Source organism: Ahaetulla prasina, chromosome 9 (genome assembly GCF_028640845.1).
Source record: "Ahaetulla prasina isolate Xishuangbanna chromosome 9, ASM2864084v1, whole genome shotgun sequence".
Classification (NCBI taxonomy): domain Eukaryota; kingdom Metazoa; phylum Chordata; class Lepidosauria; order Squamata; family Colubridae; genus Ahaetulla; species Ahaetulla prasina.
The window spans coordinates 3,989,784-4,006,186 of NC_080547.1; the positions used below are offsets into that span (position 1 = coordinate 3,989,784).

A 16,403-nucleotide genomic window follows, 5' to 3' on the forward strand; every position below is an offset into this window, starting at 1 on the left:
GGAGAGAATCCTTAACCTGACGACAGTCCTAAGGTAAGGTGATTTTGGATGCAACATGGGGAGAAAATTTCTGATTTCATTTCTACTGTATTTATCAGATCATCTTATCTCCCCTATGTTACAACCAGCCAATCCTGCACTATCACCCTTTCCAATATGTTCCAATAAAGCTTGCAGTACCTCCGTAGGTGTACCTTTCCCTCTAAAGGAGGAGTGCGAGAAAAATCCCTGAATCTCACCAAACTGATATTTCTCCAAAGTAAATAATATACGGGTATATCAGTGATTCAGACAACAAAAGAAATAAATAAGCTGCAGGTAATAATATCCGCTGGCAAACCTTGCCTAAGTAATGTTTTAACGTTTCTATAGCTCAGCCAACAGCCGGCATGTGATTTTTTTAAAAAAAGTTTCTAGTCCCGTGATGGTAAACCTATGGCACGCGTGCCAGAGATGGCACGCAGAGCCCTCTGAGTGAGCACATGGGCCGTCGCCAGCTGTTGTTCCGGGTTCCATCACACGAAGACCAGCTGTTCGGTGTGCATGTGTACACCGGAACCTAGAAAAGAGCTGCTGAGTGCTGCGTACACATGAACACCGGACAGCTGCTCTCTTCCAGGTTCTGGCATTCCGGCGTGTGCATGCGCACTCCAGTTTAGCCGTCACTGTTCTAGTCCCTAGTGCGGGTCTTAACCACCAGTTTCACAGTTAGCTAGCTTTAATATTTGGAGTGGCGGGCAGGGTAGAGAAAAAAGTCGAGGTAATCTCATAGGTGCTTTTCTTTTAATTGAAGATTTAAAAAAGAGCACAGGTAAAATTCAATTTCAGATCTAGTACGGGTAGTCCTCGACTTACAACAGGTTGCTTAGCGACCGTTCTACGTTAACAATGGCACTGAAAAAAGTGACTTATGACCCATTTTTTCACACAACGGTTGCAGCATCCCCATGTTCACACGTGATTTACATTTGGATGGTTGACAGTGGATTCACATTTATGACGAGGTCACGTGATCCCCTCCTGCGACCACCTGACAAGCAAAATCAATGGGGGGGGGAGCCAGATTCACTTAATGACCCTGTGGCTAATTTAACAGCTGCAGTGATTCACCCCAGTCGTAAAACAGAGCAAGACTCTCTTAACACCTTTCTCATTCAACAGTAGCAATGTTGGCCTCCGTTGTGGTCGTAAGTTGAGAACTACCTGTACTTATTTTCTCTCTTTGGTACTTGGGCATGGACGCTACCTCCTTCAGTGTGACCACCTCTTAGAGATAGGGCAAAAAAAAAAAAATTTCTTTCACCTTTTCTTTTCCTTCATCGCATCACCTTTCCTTTTCCTCACTTTTTAAAAGCACCGGTGAAATATGCATAATAGGTTATTCATTTGGTTTTTTATTTCGTTTTTTCTCCTTATGGAATCATGGGTAGTTTCATTGCAACTCATTTATTTCTGTTTGTTTTGTATAGGGCTGATAGTGCAGGATCATTCAGACCCCCTGTTCAGTTCATATGCCAATAAATCTCACTATCTACTGAATGAATCAAATCGTGCTGAGTTGATGAAATTACCTATGATTCCTCCTTCTTCGTCAGCTTCCAAAAAGAAATGTGAGAAAGGTAACCAAAATAGCTTCTTTCTCTCTCTCTCTTTCTCTCTTTCTCTTTTAATTTTCTGTCGCTTTTCCTGCTTTTTCTTTCTTTTAGTTTGCTTTTTTCTTTTCTTTTAAACTAAACCAAAGCTTTGAATGCTCATCTAGCACTTCCTCTTTGTGCTTTGTAAAACTTCACTCATTGCTTATTTTGAACGTGTATTCATGTTTGGCTGAAATCTTCCAAAGGGGCTTAAAATAATTACCGAATTCCACTCAGGCATAGACTTGTGCATGATTAGCCAACCCCCGCAGACTTTCCTAAATCCTGAGGCAAAATTGTACACCTGGAGGGATGCTCTAGGGTCTTTCGGTTGTTTAGATCTATCCGTGTCTATAAACCACACTAAAGGAGCTATTGTCCATTTTTGGGGGTCTTTTGGGATTCTTTTACAACTTAGAGTAGACTGCCTGGAACATCCAGATATGTGAGCCACTGACCCCAGACGAATTGTCCAGCCTTGACATGCCAGTTTATAGCCAGCTGTTTGACTGGATAGCTTTCTCATTTATCAATGAGGTGGAAGATTGACCTTTAGGTCCTGCATCATGTAACATATTCTGCCACTTCTAGGTAAAAGGCCTTTAAAAATGCATTATGGTCGGAGTCTCCCAGCTTGGCCGCTTTTAAGACTTCTTGGTGGCCGGAGAATTTCTGGGAGGTGAAACCCACAAGTCTTAAAAGTGGCCAGGTTTGGAGACCCCTGCTTTATTGTACTTTTTAAGTAGCTGGATTGCTTTTGGCTAGTAGTGACAGCCTCCTACTTTTTCATCTAATGGAATAACATAAGACACAAACGACTTCCGCTCTTCCATCACTTCCTGGAAGCGTGTTTCCTACAAGGGTGTTCCTAAACCGCTTACTTATGTTATGTACGTTTTTGTTTCTGTGCCCCCTCAGCTGCCCGAAGGCTCTGAGCATCTTAGAACAGGTAGAAAAACATAGAATTCAAGTCAATGAAAACACAACCAGCAAAATAATGACAATTACGTAGAGCTGAGAAGCTGCAGCACCACCCAGCGATAGGATAACTCCTGAAGAGCCATGGTTTTTATTTGCAATTCTTTGGAAGCCTTTAAGTAATGTTTTAAATATCGAGCGATAATAGGAAGAAGGCTTGAATAAATCAGGTCCCATAGTGTCATTGGCTAATACTATAGAATTGTGTGTGTGAGGGATTGACTGTTACTAATTGCAAGTCTTCATATTAATCTGTAGAAATTCACCGTTGGGGAAAGGGATACCCGATATTTCAGGTCCCACCAAAGTAACAAGCTATCTGATTCTGGCCAAGGTCAGGATTTCTTTTTCATAAAATGATCACACGCACAACAGGGATAGCTTAGTTTTGGAACTGTTTGGACAAGTTCTTTTGTATGCAAAACCTATGGCTAGTGGGAGCGCGCTTCTTGCATCCACTTGACATTATTTGTCTTTCCCTTCTACTTCATGCATGTAGATAGTATGCCTAAAACGACATCCCCTGTGAAAATGGGTAGTAGCCTGCTCCTGCAGCTCCATATTGACTGCCTACACTGGGAGCCTGGTTTTTCGGTCTGTCAAGTTTGAGAAGATTTTTATTAACTCTTGAATTTTTTTATAAAGCATGTGACTTACCATGCTGGCCTATTTCAAAGTCTCTCTCTCTCTCAGCACGAGGCAAGAGACGATCAATTATTTTGAGCCCTCTTTCATAGCTGCAGAAAATCTTACTAATGCATTGTAAAAGCCAAGTTTCCTTGCTTAGCATTGGAAAAAAAAATCTGTGTGGTTTTTATTTGTTTTGCTTGGTTTTCATATCTTTTGGCATTCTGCTGTTTGGGTATCGTTTCGATGATTGAGCTGTATTTCCTCTGAAATAACTTGTACGCTTTTAAATTTGATTTTGGGATTTTTGGAACGATCATGGAGATGCAAAGATTTGGACTTTGTTCCATTTCATGGCAGAGGAAATATAGCAACAATTTTGTTGTTTTAAGCAACCTTTAAAGCTTTGTAACAATCAGTGCAAATTACAGATTTTAAAGTCTATAGGTGGACAAAATTTTCTGACAGATTTGTGGAAAATAATCTAAATTTCTCCAATACGTAAAAAAAAAAAAAGTTTAAATGCTGTCTTCTAAATTATTGGGAGGATTCCCTTTAAGTGTTAAATCCTCTACATTTTTAGAATTAATGAAGTTAAAGATGCTTGTTATCGACTGAAAGAAAATCCATAGCTAGCCTAAGAAACCATTTCTTAGTTTTCAGCCTGAAATTCCCTTCTTGCTTCAAAAGTTATTTGAACTTAGCACAGAAGTAAAATACCTAAAATACTTAAATGTTCAAATTGATGCAGATACACCAGTATACTCTGCTGAGATCTGGAAAACAAAACAAAAAACAAGAAAGGACTATTGTATATGCCAGGAAGGAAATACGTAACATCATAGTTTAAAAGATTCACAATGTTTTTATCAGCTCAGGCTTTATAGATAATGATATTATAATGCTTCATTTTGAAGGGACAAGAACGATTTGGAATTCTAAAATTTTCTGGATTTGTTTTGCTAATACGCTGTTTTTTAAAACAGAACAATATTGATCAACCTATAGGCTCATTTTACATGCACTAACTGATTGCTAAGGGATCAGGTTATGACAATGCAGATTTAAAACAAAATTTACGTCTTGACTGTTGAGGGACAATTAACTCCCTGAACAGTTTGTCATAGTTAAATACCGGTGTTTTGAAAAGACGCACCCATCTAACCATATCACTCAAACAAACAAAACCAAACCTATCCATTTAAGAGCTTCATCTAGGAAGTTGGTCTTGACTGATTTTATACCAACTAAAAATAAGTGGCTTTAAATCCAGCATTGTAATTCTGACCTGATCCTTTTTTTTTGCCATTCGTGTTGTGCGACATGGCAAATCCCAATGCCTAATGCATTTACGAAACGAAATCAGAACCGCTTGCACTACTTGTTTCCTTTAACTATAAAGTGAGGTCTGTTGTTGCCTTAAAGGTGGGAAGCTGTTGTGCTGTGAATCTTGTCCCGCGTCCTTCCACCCGGAATGTCTTAACATAGAGATGCCAGGCGGCTCCTGGAACTGCAACGATTGCAAATCGGGCAAGAAGTTGCGATACAAGCAGATCGTTTGGGTCAAACTTGGAAATTACAGGTACCTTGAAGCCAATGAACAATAATTTTGTTGTTTCGTCGTCGGAGCGGTGTTGCAAAGTGTAAGTGACCCTGGATCCTTGATTCCAGAGTCCTTGTCTTTCGACTTACTGATTTATTTTTCAGAAGTTCACTTCTGACCTTAATTTTGATCATTTAACTTTTACCACATAAATGGCACCGCGTCTTGAGGGTGAGTTGCTTCTTTTAATTTACCGTATTTTTCGGAATATAAGATGCACCTTTTCCCCCCCAAAAAAAGAGGGTGAAAATCTGGGTGCGTCTTATACTCCGAATGTAGCACCGCCCAGCTTCTCAGACAGAAGTTTCAGAGGCTGAAAAAAGCATCAGAAACAAAGCTTCAGAAAAGAAGCCCCCAAACAGAGCTTCAGAGGCTTTTTTTCTGAAGCTGTTTTGGAGATTTTCAGAGGCAGAAAAAAGTTTTTTCTGAAACAGAGTTTCAGAGGCGGGGAAAAAAAGCCCCCCCCCCCCCCAAAAAAAAAGCAAGGCACAGAGCTCACAACCAACAAACCTGTTGCTAAAATTCACCTCTGGGAACAGCTGATTGGGGGTATTCCGGGAGGCCAATCCACCTGCCAATCAGCTTTTTTCTTATTTTCCTCCACAAAAGCTAAGGTGCATCTTATACTCTGAAAAATACAGTACTGGTAAAGTTGAGCAATAATCTTTGCCTGTATTTATGGAGGCTGCTTATTCTAGGTCCCATCATTTGAATGAGGATATCAGTAGAACTAACTTGACACAAGAGTTTCATATATTCAAGTTGATGACTGATGGGGGAATAATTGTGTAAGACTGTATTCATCATCATCATCATTTAACAACCCCATAATCTGGGCAACTGAATGGAGCTAGCAGAGCGTTTACTGGCCAGATGCCCTTCCCTGTTGCCAATGCAGAGTTTTGTTCAGCAGATTTATTCTCATTGTGCCCAGAAAGAGAAACATCTGCCTCTACCTAGGATCGAACTCACAGCCTCCTGATTGTGAGGCAAGAGCTCCATCTCTAGGCCACCGCACCACTCTGCTGTGTAAGACAGTATTGAAGTAAACTAACCTGTGGGAATTGGCTTGAGAACCGAAAACTAAACAAACTGCTTACTTCTCCAATTGTTCTCTCCTTCTACCCTTACCTCTACCCACCCCTCTTTCTCCTAGGTGGTGGCCAGCTGAGATATGCAATCCCAGATCTGTTCCTCTCAACATCCAGGGCCTCAAACATGATGTTGGGGACTTCCCGGTATTTTTCTTTGGTTCACATGATTACTACTGGGTGCATCAGGGGAGAGTCTTTCCCTACGTTGAAGGAGATAAAAGCTTTGCTGAAGGGCAAACTAATATTAACAAGACTTTCAAAAAAGGTACGTTTAAATTATTTCTACCGACTAAAATTTCTCCACATTTTTGGGTCTCCATCGTCCCCAAATACAGAAATGGTGTCTTGAAATTAAGACACCCTTTAGTGTCTTAATTAATTAATTCTTTTAGTTTTAGTTAATTAAACTCCATTTAATTCCATTTAAAATGCTTCTATTCTCCACGTTGGACTGTAAATAATATCATTTCTGGAAGGATTTTCTACTTCATTTGAAAGAAACAAAATGATGATACAAAAAAAAGGTGTTTTTTTCCCCAAAAAAGTCATGAAGAGGAAAATGTGTGTGATGGACATAATTTGTAGAAAAACCATTCATCCTTCTTTTATCTCCACACTGTTTTATATGAAAGATAAATATCCTTTCCTTTTAAAACAAGCTTATGAGCACAGTCTTAAGTTGAGCTATTGAATTTACTTAAATGATATCAGATTAAGAACAAATACTCAGGCCTAGATGTTTTCCACTGAGCCATATTTAGCCTGTCGCTAACTAACAGAAGAAATCTCTTATGGGCCCAGAATTTTTTTAATGCCTTACAAATGAATAACCCACCTCTCACAAATTGATAATGCAGGAATCAAGCTGACACAAGGCTTACATTTTTTAATGGAATGTAATGAAAGAAGAGATGCTGCCTAAGAAACAATCAGAGAAGAGAGTCACAGCCACTTAATGAGCAGAGAAAAAAAATTAGGAAAAGCCCACCCTAATGAATCAAGTAGTTAAAAGTGGAAAGGGACGTTTGTGCCTTCAGTCTGACCGGATTCTGCCAATGTAGTCTCACAATAGCACTGATGATGTTACCTAGTTTGAGTAATGAAACCTCTGCAAGGAAAAACCACCAAGCTCAGAGAGCACCAAGGACCCCCTCAGTCTTCGAACAAAGTAGAATTAATTCATCTTTTTAAAAAAAACATATATTGAGTTTGTTTTATCAACCAAAAATAAAATACAAAACAGAAAAAAACCATACATCTAACACTAACAACAACAACAAACGATTAGTGTACCAAATAAAAGTGGGGGAGTGGGAAATGGCCCAAGTATCAAATAAATTTAACATTAAACATAATAGAATCCACCCCGTGAATTAGTTCATCTTGTGGTTCCTGACTGGTGTACATCAAATGAAAAGGAGGACTAGGGGTGACATGATAGCAGTGTTCCGATATCTCAGAGGCTGTCACAAAAAAAGAGGGAGTCAAGCTATTCTCCAAAGCATCTGAGGGTAGAACAAGAAGCAACAGGTGGAAACTAATCAAAGAAAGAAGCAACCGAGAACTAAGGAGAAATTTCCTGGCAGTTAGAACAATTAATAAGTGGAACAACTTGCCTCCAGAAGTTGTAAATGCTCCAACACTGGAAGTTTTTAAGAGAGATTGGATGACCATTTGTCTGAAATAGTGTAGGGCCGTGATGGCGAACCTGTGGCATGCGTGCCGGAAGTGGCACGCAGAGCCATCTCTCTGGGCACACCAGCCGTCGCCCGTTGCTCTTCCAGGGTTCCAACATGCACAGCTGGTGTTTTGTGCGCGCAGGAGCGCCGCAAACCGAAGACCAGCGGCTTGGTGCACATGCACGCGCCGGGAAGCTGAGGTTCTGGTTTCTGGCACATGCGCGCCGCCCAGCTGGTCTTCGTGTGCGCATACACACCAGAAGTCAGAAGACCAAGTGACTGGCACACATGTAAGCTCAGCGAAATGATTCGCCAACACTGGTATAGGGTTTCCTGCCTGAGCAGAGGGTTGGATTAGAAGACCTCCAAGGTCCCTTCCAACTCTGTTATCCTATTCTAAATCTTGCAAGCCTGAAGGCACAAATTTCCCACCTCCACTTTTAAGTACTTGATCCATTAGTGTGGTACTGTGAGTTATACAGAGTATGTAGGTCAATATATATTCCCCCCTTACTAGAGAGATCGCTAAGGAAGACAGACGACTTTTATGTAGGCTTTCTCCTCCAAGACTCAAACCCGGCTACCATGCATGCCGTGGCAAAATTCTGTGTCGCTGCAATGGCCACAAGAAAAAAATGGCTTACAGAATTACAGATGTCAACTTGTGCCAATTTTTTGGAGATATCTCTAACAATTTTTGGAAAAATACATTTACTCACATACTTATTGGCTCTCCACTCATGTAAATTAGGGAGTGAGCCTAACGGTTTGAGATCCTGTATTTCCATAATAGGGATGTTATCATTCACGATTAATGTCAGTATTATTTTTAATTTATTGTATGTCTATGGCTGGTCGATGACTTTAATAAACTTTATATTCTATTCTTGTATTCCGTTAGGGTGGATCTTCCCTAAGTTTCTTCTTCTGGCCATTAAGCGACTGCAGGCTCCTGCGTCTTTTACCTAATTGTTTCCTAGGCAGCCTATCCTCCTGCCTTCATTCCAGATCAGGGGTCTCCAATCTTGGCCATTTTAAGATTTGTGGACTTCAACTCCCAGAATTCCTCAGTAAGCTTTGCTGGCTGAGGAACTCTGGGAGTTGATGTCCACAAGTCTTAAAGGGGCCAAGGTTGGAGATCTCTGTTCCAGATCACCCATACATTGCATGACAAATGTGTCACTAAATTCAGGGGTCTCCAACCTTGGTCCCTTTAAGATTTGTGGACTTCAACTTCCAGAATTCCTCAGTAAGCTTTGCTGGCTGAGGAACTCTGGGAGTTGAAGTCCACAAGTCTTAAAGGGACCAAGGTTGGAGACCCCTGCACTAAAATCATTGCTTTTAAGTAAAGGCCAGGCCTAGACACTTACATCATTATTTAAATGAGTTTTGGTTCTTCGCTGATCCCTGAATATAGTTGCTAATGCTAAGCCTTTTTTTTTTTTCTGCTTTGGGGAAAACTCATCCAGCACTTGAAGAAGCAGCAAAACGCTTCCAGGAACTAAAAGCACAAAGAGAAAGTAAAGAAGCACTTGAGATCGAGAGGAATTCCAGAAAACCGCCTCCCTATAAACACATTAAAGTGAGTCCCTTGCGCTGTTCAGGTGTGTGCATGTACTGTACGCGTGCAAAGCATACAGGTGGATTTTAAGTGCGCTGCTTCTTAAATGTGAGGATATTTTATTTTTTTTATAAGTATTTTATTTATTTATTTATTTATTACTTATTTATTTATTATTTATTATTAAATTTATAAGTAGATAAATTCTATAAGTAAATTTCTATTTTTCTATGAACCACGCGGTGGCTCAGTGGCTAAGACGCTGAGCTTGCCAATCGAAAGGTCGGCAGTTCAGCAGTTTGAATCCCTAGCGCCGCCTAACGGGGTGAGCTCCCTTTACTTGTCCCAGCTTCTGCCAACCTAGCAGTTCGAGAGCACGTGAAAAATGCAAGTAGAAAAAATAGGGACCACCTTTGCTGGGAAGGTAACAGCGTTCCGTGCGCCTTTGGCGTTGAGTCATGCCGACCACACGACTATGGAGACGTCTTCGGACAGCTCTGGCTCTTCGGCTTTGAAACGGAGATGAGCACCATCCCCTAGAGTTGGGAACACATATGTGCGAGGGGAACCTTTACCTTTACCTAAAGATAGAATTTTAGCCTGTTTGTTTGGAAAAATCTGGAACTGCTTTGAAACTGGAAGTTAGTATCTTGAGCTTCCTTTTTCTCAGCCTAAGACTTGTCACAGTTCTCTACACTCATAAGAACTTTGATTCTGCTCACAGAAGTTGTCCTCAAATGGTAAATGTCAAAGGGCTCCTTGGGGCTTTTTGATTTTGCTTGTTTTCTTGCAGATGTTTCATGACCCAAACTAGGTAATCAGTGCTAGTGATTACCTAGTTTGGGTCATGAAGCATCTGCAAGAAAACAAGCAAGCTCAGAGAGCAGCCAGGACCCCTCCTGTCACTCCTTGGAGCCACAAAGATTCTCCTTGATTGTGAACTAATGCTCTGCCTGTGCCCTTCATTCTGCATCCCACAGTCCAACAAAGTGGTAGGAAAAGTCCAGATCCAAGTTGCAGACCTGTCCGAAATCCCTCGGTGTAACTGTAAGCCGGCGGACGAGAACCCTTGTGGCCTGGAGTCAGAGTGCTTGAATCGAATGCTGCAGTACGAATGTCACCCTCAAGTTTGCCCCGCGGGAGAACGCTGCCAAAATCAGTGCTTTACCAAAAGGCTCTATCCGGAAGCGGAGATTATCAAAACCGATCGACGCGGCTGGGGTCTGCGGACCAAACGGAACATTAAAAAGGTAGCTTGGCTCTTCAGTGCGTTACCTATTCCTTTTTATTCTTTAAAAATCAAACGAAGGGAGGAAGATTAAAAACGAAGCCGGAATGAAAGGGGGGGGGAGGGAAATACTGCCTTATGACATTTCTCATTTTCTACACGAATGTAAAATAATAGAAACACACACAGCTAAGCATCACTTATAAAGTTTAGCTACTGTATTTTTAGGAGTATAAGACACAACTTTTTCCCCCCTGAAAGGGGGTGAAAATTTGGGTGTGTCTTATAGACTGAATGTAGCCCCACCTACCGTTTGGCCCCCACCCTTTGGCCTCTGCCTTTCAGCAATTTACCTCCTTGCAGCAAGAAGAAACAGCCCATTTCAGCTTCAGCACAGCCTGATTAGCACAAGTTGATCGTCCCTCCCAACTCTCAGCTATTTCAGGCTGCAGGGATTGCCGTGGCCTATTGCTGGGTGGGCCTCTGCTGCTTGCTGCCAGGAGGTAAATTGCTGGGAGCAGATTTTTTTTCTTTCTCGTGCTAATCAAGCTATGCTGAAAACAAAAATGAAAGTAAAGCAGGCTGTTTACTGCAACGAGGCAAAATTGCTGGGAGGCAGATTTTTTTTCCCTTGTTTTCCTCATCAAAAAAGTTAGGTGCGTCTTATAGTCCAGCGTCTTATACTCCCGAAAAATATGGCAGGGTTCTTAGAATCTGGAATTCTTTTATTATTAGCTTAAAAGATCTATATGCAATCAATTCTTTGTGTGGCATTAGGATGATGACCAATGGTTATTAGGCTATTCTTTAGAAATAATGATTCAAGTAAAACAAATGACAATAACAAAGGACCGTGGTAGCTCAGGCTGTAAGAAGCCTGTTATTAAAACACAGCAGCCTGCAATTACTGCAGGTTCAAGCCCGGCCCAAGGTTGACTCAGCCTTCCATCCTTTATAAGGTAGGTAAAATGAGGACCCAGATTGTTGGGGGGGGCAATAAGTTGACTTTGTAAATATACAAATAGAATGAGACTATTGTCTTATACACTGTAAGCCGCCCTGAGTCTTCGGAGAAGGGCAGGATATAAATGTAAATAAATTTTTAAAAAAACTGAAAAAAAGCCTGAAGGTATATGCATGCTTTAATTCCCACTCCCCCTATATTCTAGTAAGGAGGTGACTTACTTCAGCAAAATTTTTGTTGTTAAAAACAGTCAAGCCATCCCACAAAAGATGCTTGAACTATCAACACAAAATGAAATCTTATGAAATTCCTTCTTTTCATACTCTTTTAGTAGCAGACTCTGTTTTCTAATGTTAAGGCTGATGACTAACCGAAACAAAGGAATTCCAATTCATTTCATCTCTTAATGTATACATATGCTTTTAACTACCCTGTTTCCCCCAAACTAAGACCTCCCCTGATAATAAGCCCAATCGGGGCTTTTGAGCGCATGGCAATAAGGCCAAGCGCTTATTTCAGGATTCAAAAAAATATAAGACAGGGCCTTATTTTCGGGGAAACACGGTACTTAAAATATTTCCATGACAAAGTTCACTTAATTTGGTTTCTGGAAGGAAGTTATTGTTTACCAATTTGTGCACAATTTTTGTTTCGAAGTTCAAAGTTTCCCTCACAATTTCTCTGTTATCTAGTTGCATATTTTTACTATTATTGTATATTTCATATTTTCTTTGGTCCGAGGGTCAAAGGAAAGCTGTAATGTTGTGAGGGGGAGGATGGAATTCAGTACAAGTTTCTTTCAAATTTGGGGGTCCCAGTGTCTTATGTTACCGGGCTTTGAGCTTTTCGGAACTGGCCGTGGAAGTGAGGGGTGAGCACACGTTAGCACATGTGCATCCCCGCTCCCATGAACAGTGGGTGAGCACATATGCGTACTCCATTTGCATGACCGATGCGTGCACCCGCACAGAACCATCTCCTCTCCTCCCCCCAGAAATGTTGGGGAACTCTGTTTTATAATAGTGTTTCTCCATTGGGGCCACTTTAAGATGGGCAGACTTCAATTCCTAGAATTCCCTAGTCATGTCTGTTTGAAGAATTCTGGTAGTTGGAAGTCCACATATTTTAAAGCAGGGGGTCTCCAACCTTGGCAACTTTAAGATTTGTGGACTTCAACTCCCAGAATTCCTCAGCCAGCCTCTGGTGGCTCAGACTGGTAAGACAGTCTGTTATTAACAGCAGCTGCTTGCTCAAGCCCCACCAGGCCCAAGGTTGACTCAGCCTTCCATCCTTTATAAGGTAGGTAAAATGAGGACCCAGATTGTTGGGGGCAATAAGTTGACTTTGTATATAATATGCAAATGGATGAAGACTATTGCTTGACATAGTGTAAGCCGCCCTGAGTCTTCGGAGAAGGGCGGGATATAAATGCAAATAAAATAAAATAAATAAAATAAAATAAGGTTGGAGACCCTTGTCTTAAAGTACTCCAGGTTGAGAAATACAACTCTATAATATAATGTCCCCATTTATAAGTCCATTTCTCCTTTGATTTTTTTTTCTTTTAGGGTGAATTTGTCAATGAATATGTTGGTGAATTAATTGACGAGGAAGAGTGCAGATTGCGAATTAAGCGTGCCCATGAGAACAGCGTGACCAATTTTTATATGTTAACTGTTACCAAGGTAAAAGGACGCTCTGTGTGTGTGTGTGTGTGTGTGTGTGTGTGTGTGTGTGCATGTTTGTATGTCATTCGGGCATCAGAGATATTATAGTTTTGACACCTGTGTAAACAACAATCACATTTCTGCATGTGAAATCCACCAGCAAAAACTGAGTTAGATTATCAAGAGTTTCAAATGAAGCCAGGTGGCCATTCTATAACCTTCCTGCAGATTATAGAGTGCAGGTTATAGAGTGGCCACTGCAGGTTATAGAGTGGCTACGAAAACAGAAAAGGTGTTTAGAACATAGAATATTACAGCGGGAAGGGGCCTTGGAGGTCTTCCAGTCCAGGGGTCCCCAACCTTTCGGACCTCAGGAACCACTAAATTCATAATTTTAAATCTCGTGGACCACTAATATGATCTGCCTAATGACCGGCTGGGTGAACATGGCTAGATGGTCATGTGACTGGGTGGGTGTGGCCAACTTGATGTGACTCATGTCGAGGGGCACCTCGCCAGCCTCTACTCACCCCTCCCCTCCCAGCCACTCCTCGCCTCCCCACCTGGGCTCCTTAGGGCCCCAACAGGAAGCAGTTGTTGGAGCGAAGCAGCCACCACGAGAAAGAGTTGGCAAAACAGCTGGTTCAGTTCAAATTGGATCTGGCCAAGAAGGAGGCTCGGCAGAAGCACCTCACTGAGGACTAGGAGCATAGGCTTTCCAAGCAGAGGGAAGACCTGTGGGGGTGCAAGGCCAAGTACCAGTGCCTTGAAGCTCAGCCGGCTGAGATGGTCAGCCAGTTCCAGGCCATGATGCAGTCCCAGTGGAACAAGACCCTCCAGCTCTTTGCTACCAGCAGCACTTCCCTCCAGCCTTTGCCCAAAGCCCCACACCAGGAGGCTGAAGCAGACCCCCAAGTGGGAATTTCTGTCCCCTTCTGACCCACACAAAAAGACCTGGAAGCGGGAGATTCTCTGCAGCAACACAAATGTTCATTGCACGTATCTGTCCCAAGGGGCATAGTTTGAAGACCCCTGATTTAGTGCAATATAAAAAATGCAAATAATTTTTCTGCGGACCACCAAAATTTTCTCGTGGACCACCAGTGGTCCATGGACCACCGGTTGGTGACCGCTGTTCTATCCAACCCCCTGCTTAAGCAGGAGACGCTATACCATTTGAGATAAATGGCTGTCCAGTCTCTTTTTCAAAGCCTCCCATGATGGAGCACCCACAACCCCCACTTTTGGCATACAACGGCAAAATGGTTAGCCATCACTGGTATAGGGTTTCCTGCCTAAGCAGGGGGCTGGACTAGAAGATCTCCAAGGTCCCTTCCAACTCCTATTCTATTCTATATTCTATATTCTAGTCTAGTCTATATTTTATATTCTATATTCTATTCTAGTCAATATTTCCTAATCTATTCTATTCTATTCCATTCCATTCCATTCCATATTTTCTATTCTATTCTATTCTATTCTATTCTATTCTATTCTATTCTATTCTATTCTATTCTATTCTATTCTATTCTACTTTAAGACATTCATTCTTTACTAGGCGTCGTGTTAATTACTGCATCCTTTGTCTTATCCAAGGACCGCATAATAGATGCTGGACCAAAGGGAAACTACTCTCGCTTCATGAACCACAGCTGCAACCCCAACTGTGAAACCCAGAAGTGGACAGTGAACGGAGACGTCCGGGTGGGACTCTTCGCTTTATGTGATATTCCTGCAGGTAAATTGTCTTCTGAACGTTCCCCTTTGCCTTTGGAAATGAGTGTGGATATTTTTGACCTCTTCATTGCCTTTTTTTTTTTTTTAATCTAAGAGTCCTTTGTTTTGTTTTGTCTATGGAGATTCTTAGTCATCCAGGTCACAGTTGTCCCAAAAGTGCTTTTTCGGAAGACAATTGGACTTAATTTTTTTTCCTGGAAGATGTGTTGTTGTTTTTTTATGAGACCGATCTATCAGGGCAACCTGGTCTATGCAAATATGGGATGGAGCACACTGCTTCTCCTTCCACCTTTCAGCCCCAATCCAGGAGCCTTCGCAGGCAGTCGCTTCCATGACAAACTATTTTTGTGTTTAATTTATATTCACCGACAAAGAAATAAAAGGAGACTAATATATGTCCTTCCTGTTGAAGACTACTTCAGCTTCAACCACAACAATACACGAGCGCACAATAGATTCAAACTTAAAGTGAACCGCTCCAATCTTGATTGTAGAAAATATGACTTCAGTAACAGGATTGTTAATACCTGGAATGCACTACCTGACTCTGTGGTCTCTTCCCAAAATCCCCAAAGCTTTAACCAAAGACTGTCTACTATTGACCTCAGCCCATTCCTAAGAGGTCTGTAAGGGGCGTGCATAAGAGCACAAAGGTGCCTACCGTTCCTGTCCTATTGTTCCCTTTGGTTGTATTCATTTTATGGGGTTATTTCATGCTTATACTTATATATATTGTTGTGTTTGACAAAATAAATAAATAAATAAAATAAATTAAAAAAACATAGATCTATTTCAAGCTGTTTAGCTGTCATCAGCTAGCCATACCCTTCTGGGATTCGAACCCAGGCTGCTTGCATATTAGGTAGATGTATTAACCTCTAAGCCACAGGCTCTCCTCGCTTTGTTGTTTATACCAGGGGAAAGATTGTTTTATCCAGTGAGACCAGTCTATCAGGGTAACCTGGTCTACCCAAATATATGGGACGGAGCATACTGCTTTCTCTTTCGCCTTTCAGCCCCAATCCAGGAGCCTTTGCAGGCAGTTGCTTCCGTGACAAACTATTTTTGTGTTGAATTTATATTTACCAACAAAGAAATAAAGGGAGACTAGTATAGATCTATTTCAAGCTGTTTAGCTCTCATCAGCTAACCATACCATTCTGGGATTCGAACCTGGGCCGCTTGCATATTAGGCAGATGTATTAACCTCTAGGCCACGGGCTTCCTACCAGCAGTGGGTTTCATATTATGTTACTACCAGTTCACCACGCGCGCACACACTCCCTTCGTGCGCGCGTGCACCTGGTTTGCGCATGCAGCTGTCTTCCACGCATGCGCCCGGCCTTCCGCGCATGTGCCCAGCCTCAAAAACGTGCGTAAATAGGATGGCATAGAGCTGGGGCCCGCAATTTCCGCTGCCGGTTCAGGCGAACCGGCTGAATACCACCCCTGCTCCCCTCGCTTTGTTGGCTGTACCAGGGAGAGATTAAATGTTTTTCCGATGAGACCAATCTTATCAGGGCAACCTGGTCTAACCCAAATATGGGACGGAGCTATACCACTTCCGCTTTCGCCTTTCCTCGAAGACGTTTCACTTCTCATCCAGAGAAGCTTCCTCAGCTCTTGAGAGC

The 16,403-nt window shown here is 41.9% G+C and overlaps 1 protein-coding gene across 2 annotated transcripts in view; it reads left to right on the plus strand.

Annotated features, from left to right (window-relative positions):
- Window positions 1–16,403, plus strand: part of NSD3 (nuclear receptor binding SET domain protein 3) — a 119,036-nt gene that overhangs the window by 90,876 nt on the left and 11,757 nt on the right. The window contains exons 15-21 of one of the 2 annotated variants that reach the window (XM_058194054.1): window positions 1,470–1,619; window positions 4,665–4,821; window positions 5,999–6,201; window positions 9,085–9,197; window positions 10,157–10,426; window positions 12,937–13,053; window positions 14,632–14,773. In XM_058194054.1, the coding sequence (XP_058050037.1) occupies window positions 1,470–1,619; window positions 4,665–4,821; window positions 5,999–6,201; window positions 9,085–9,197; window positions 10,157–10,426; window positions 12,937–13,053; window positions 14,632–14,773 (1,152 nt within the window). The remainder of the gene's footprint in view (window positions 1–1,469; window positions 1,620–4,664; window positions 4,822–5,998; window positions 6,202–9,084; window positions 9,198–10,156; window positions 10,427–12,936; window positions 13,054–14,631; window positions 14,774–16,403) is intronic. The other variant, XM_058194055.1, reaches the window with a different exon arrangement.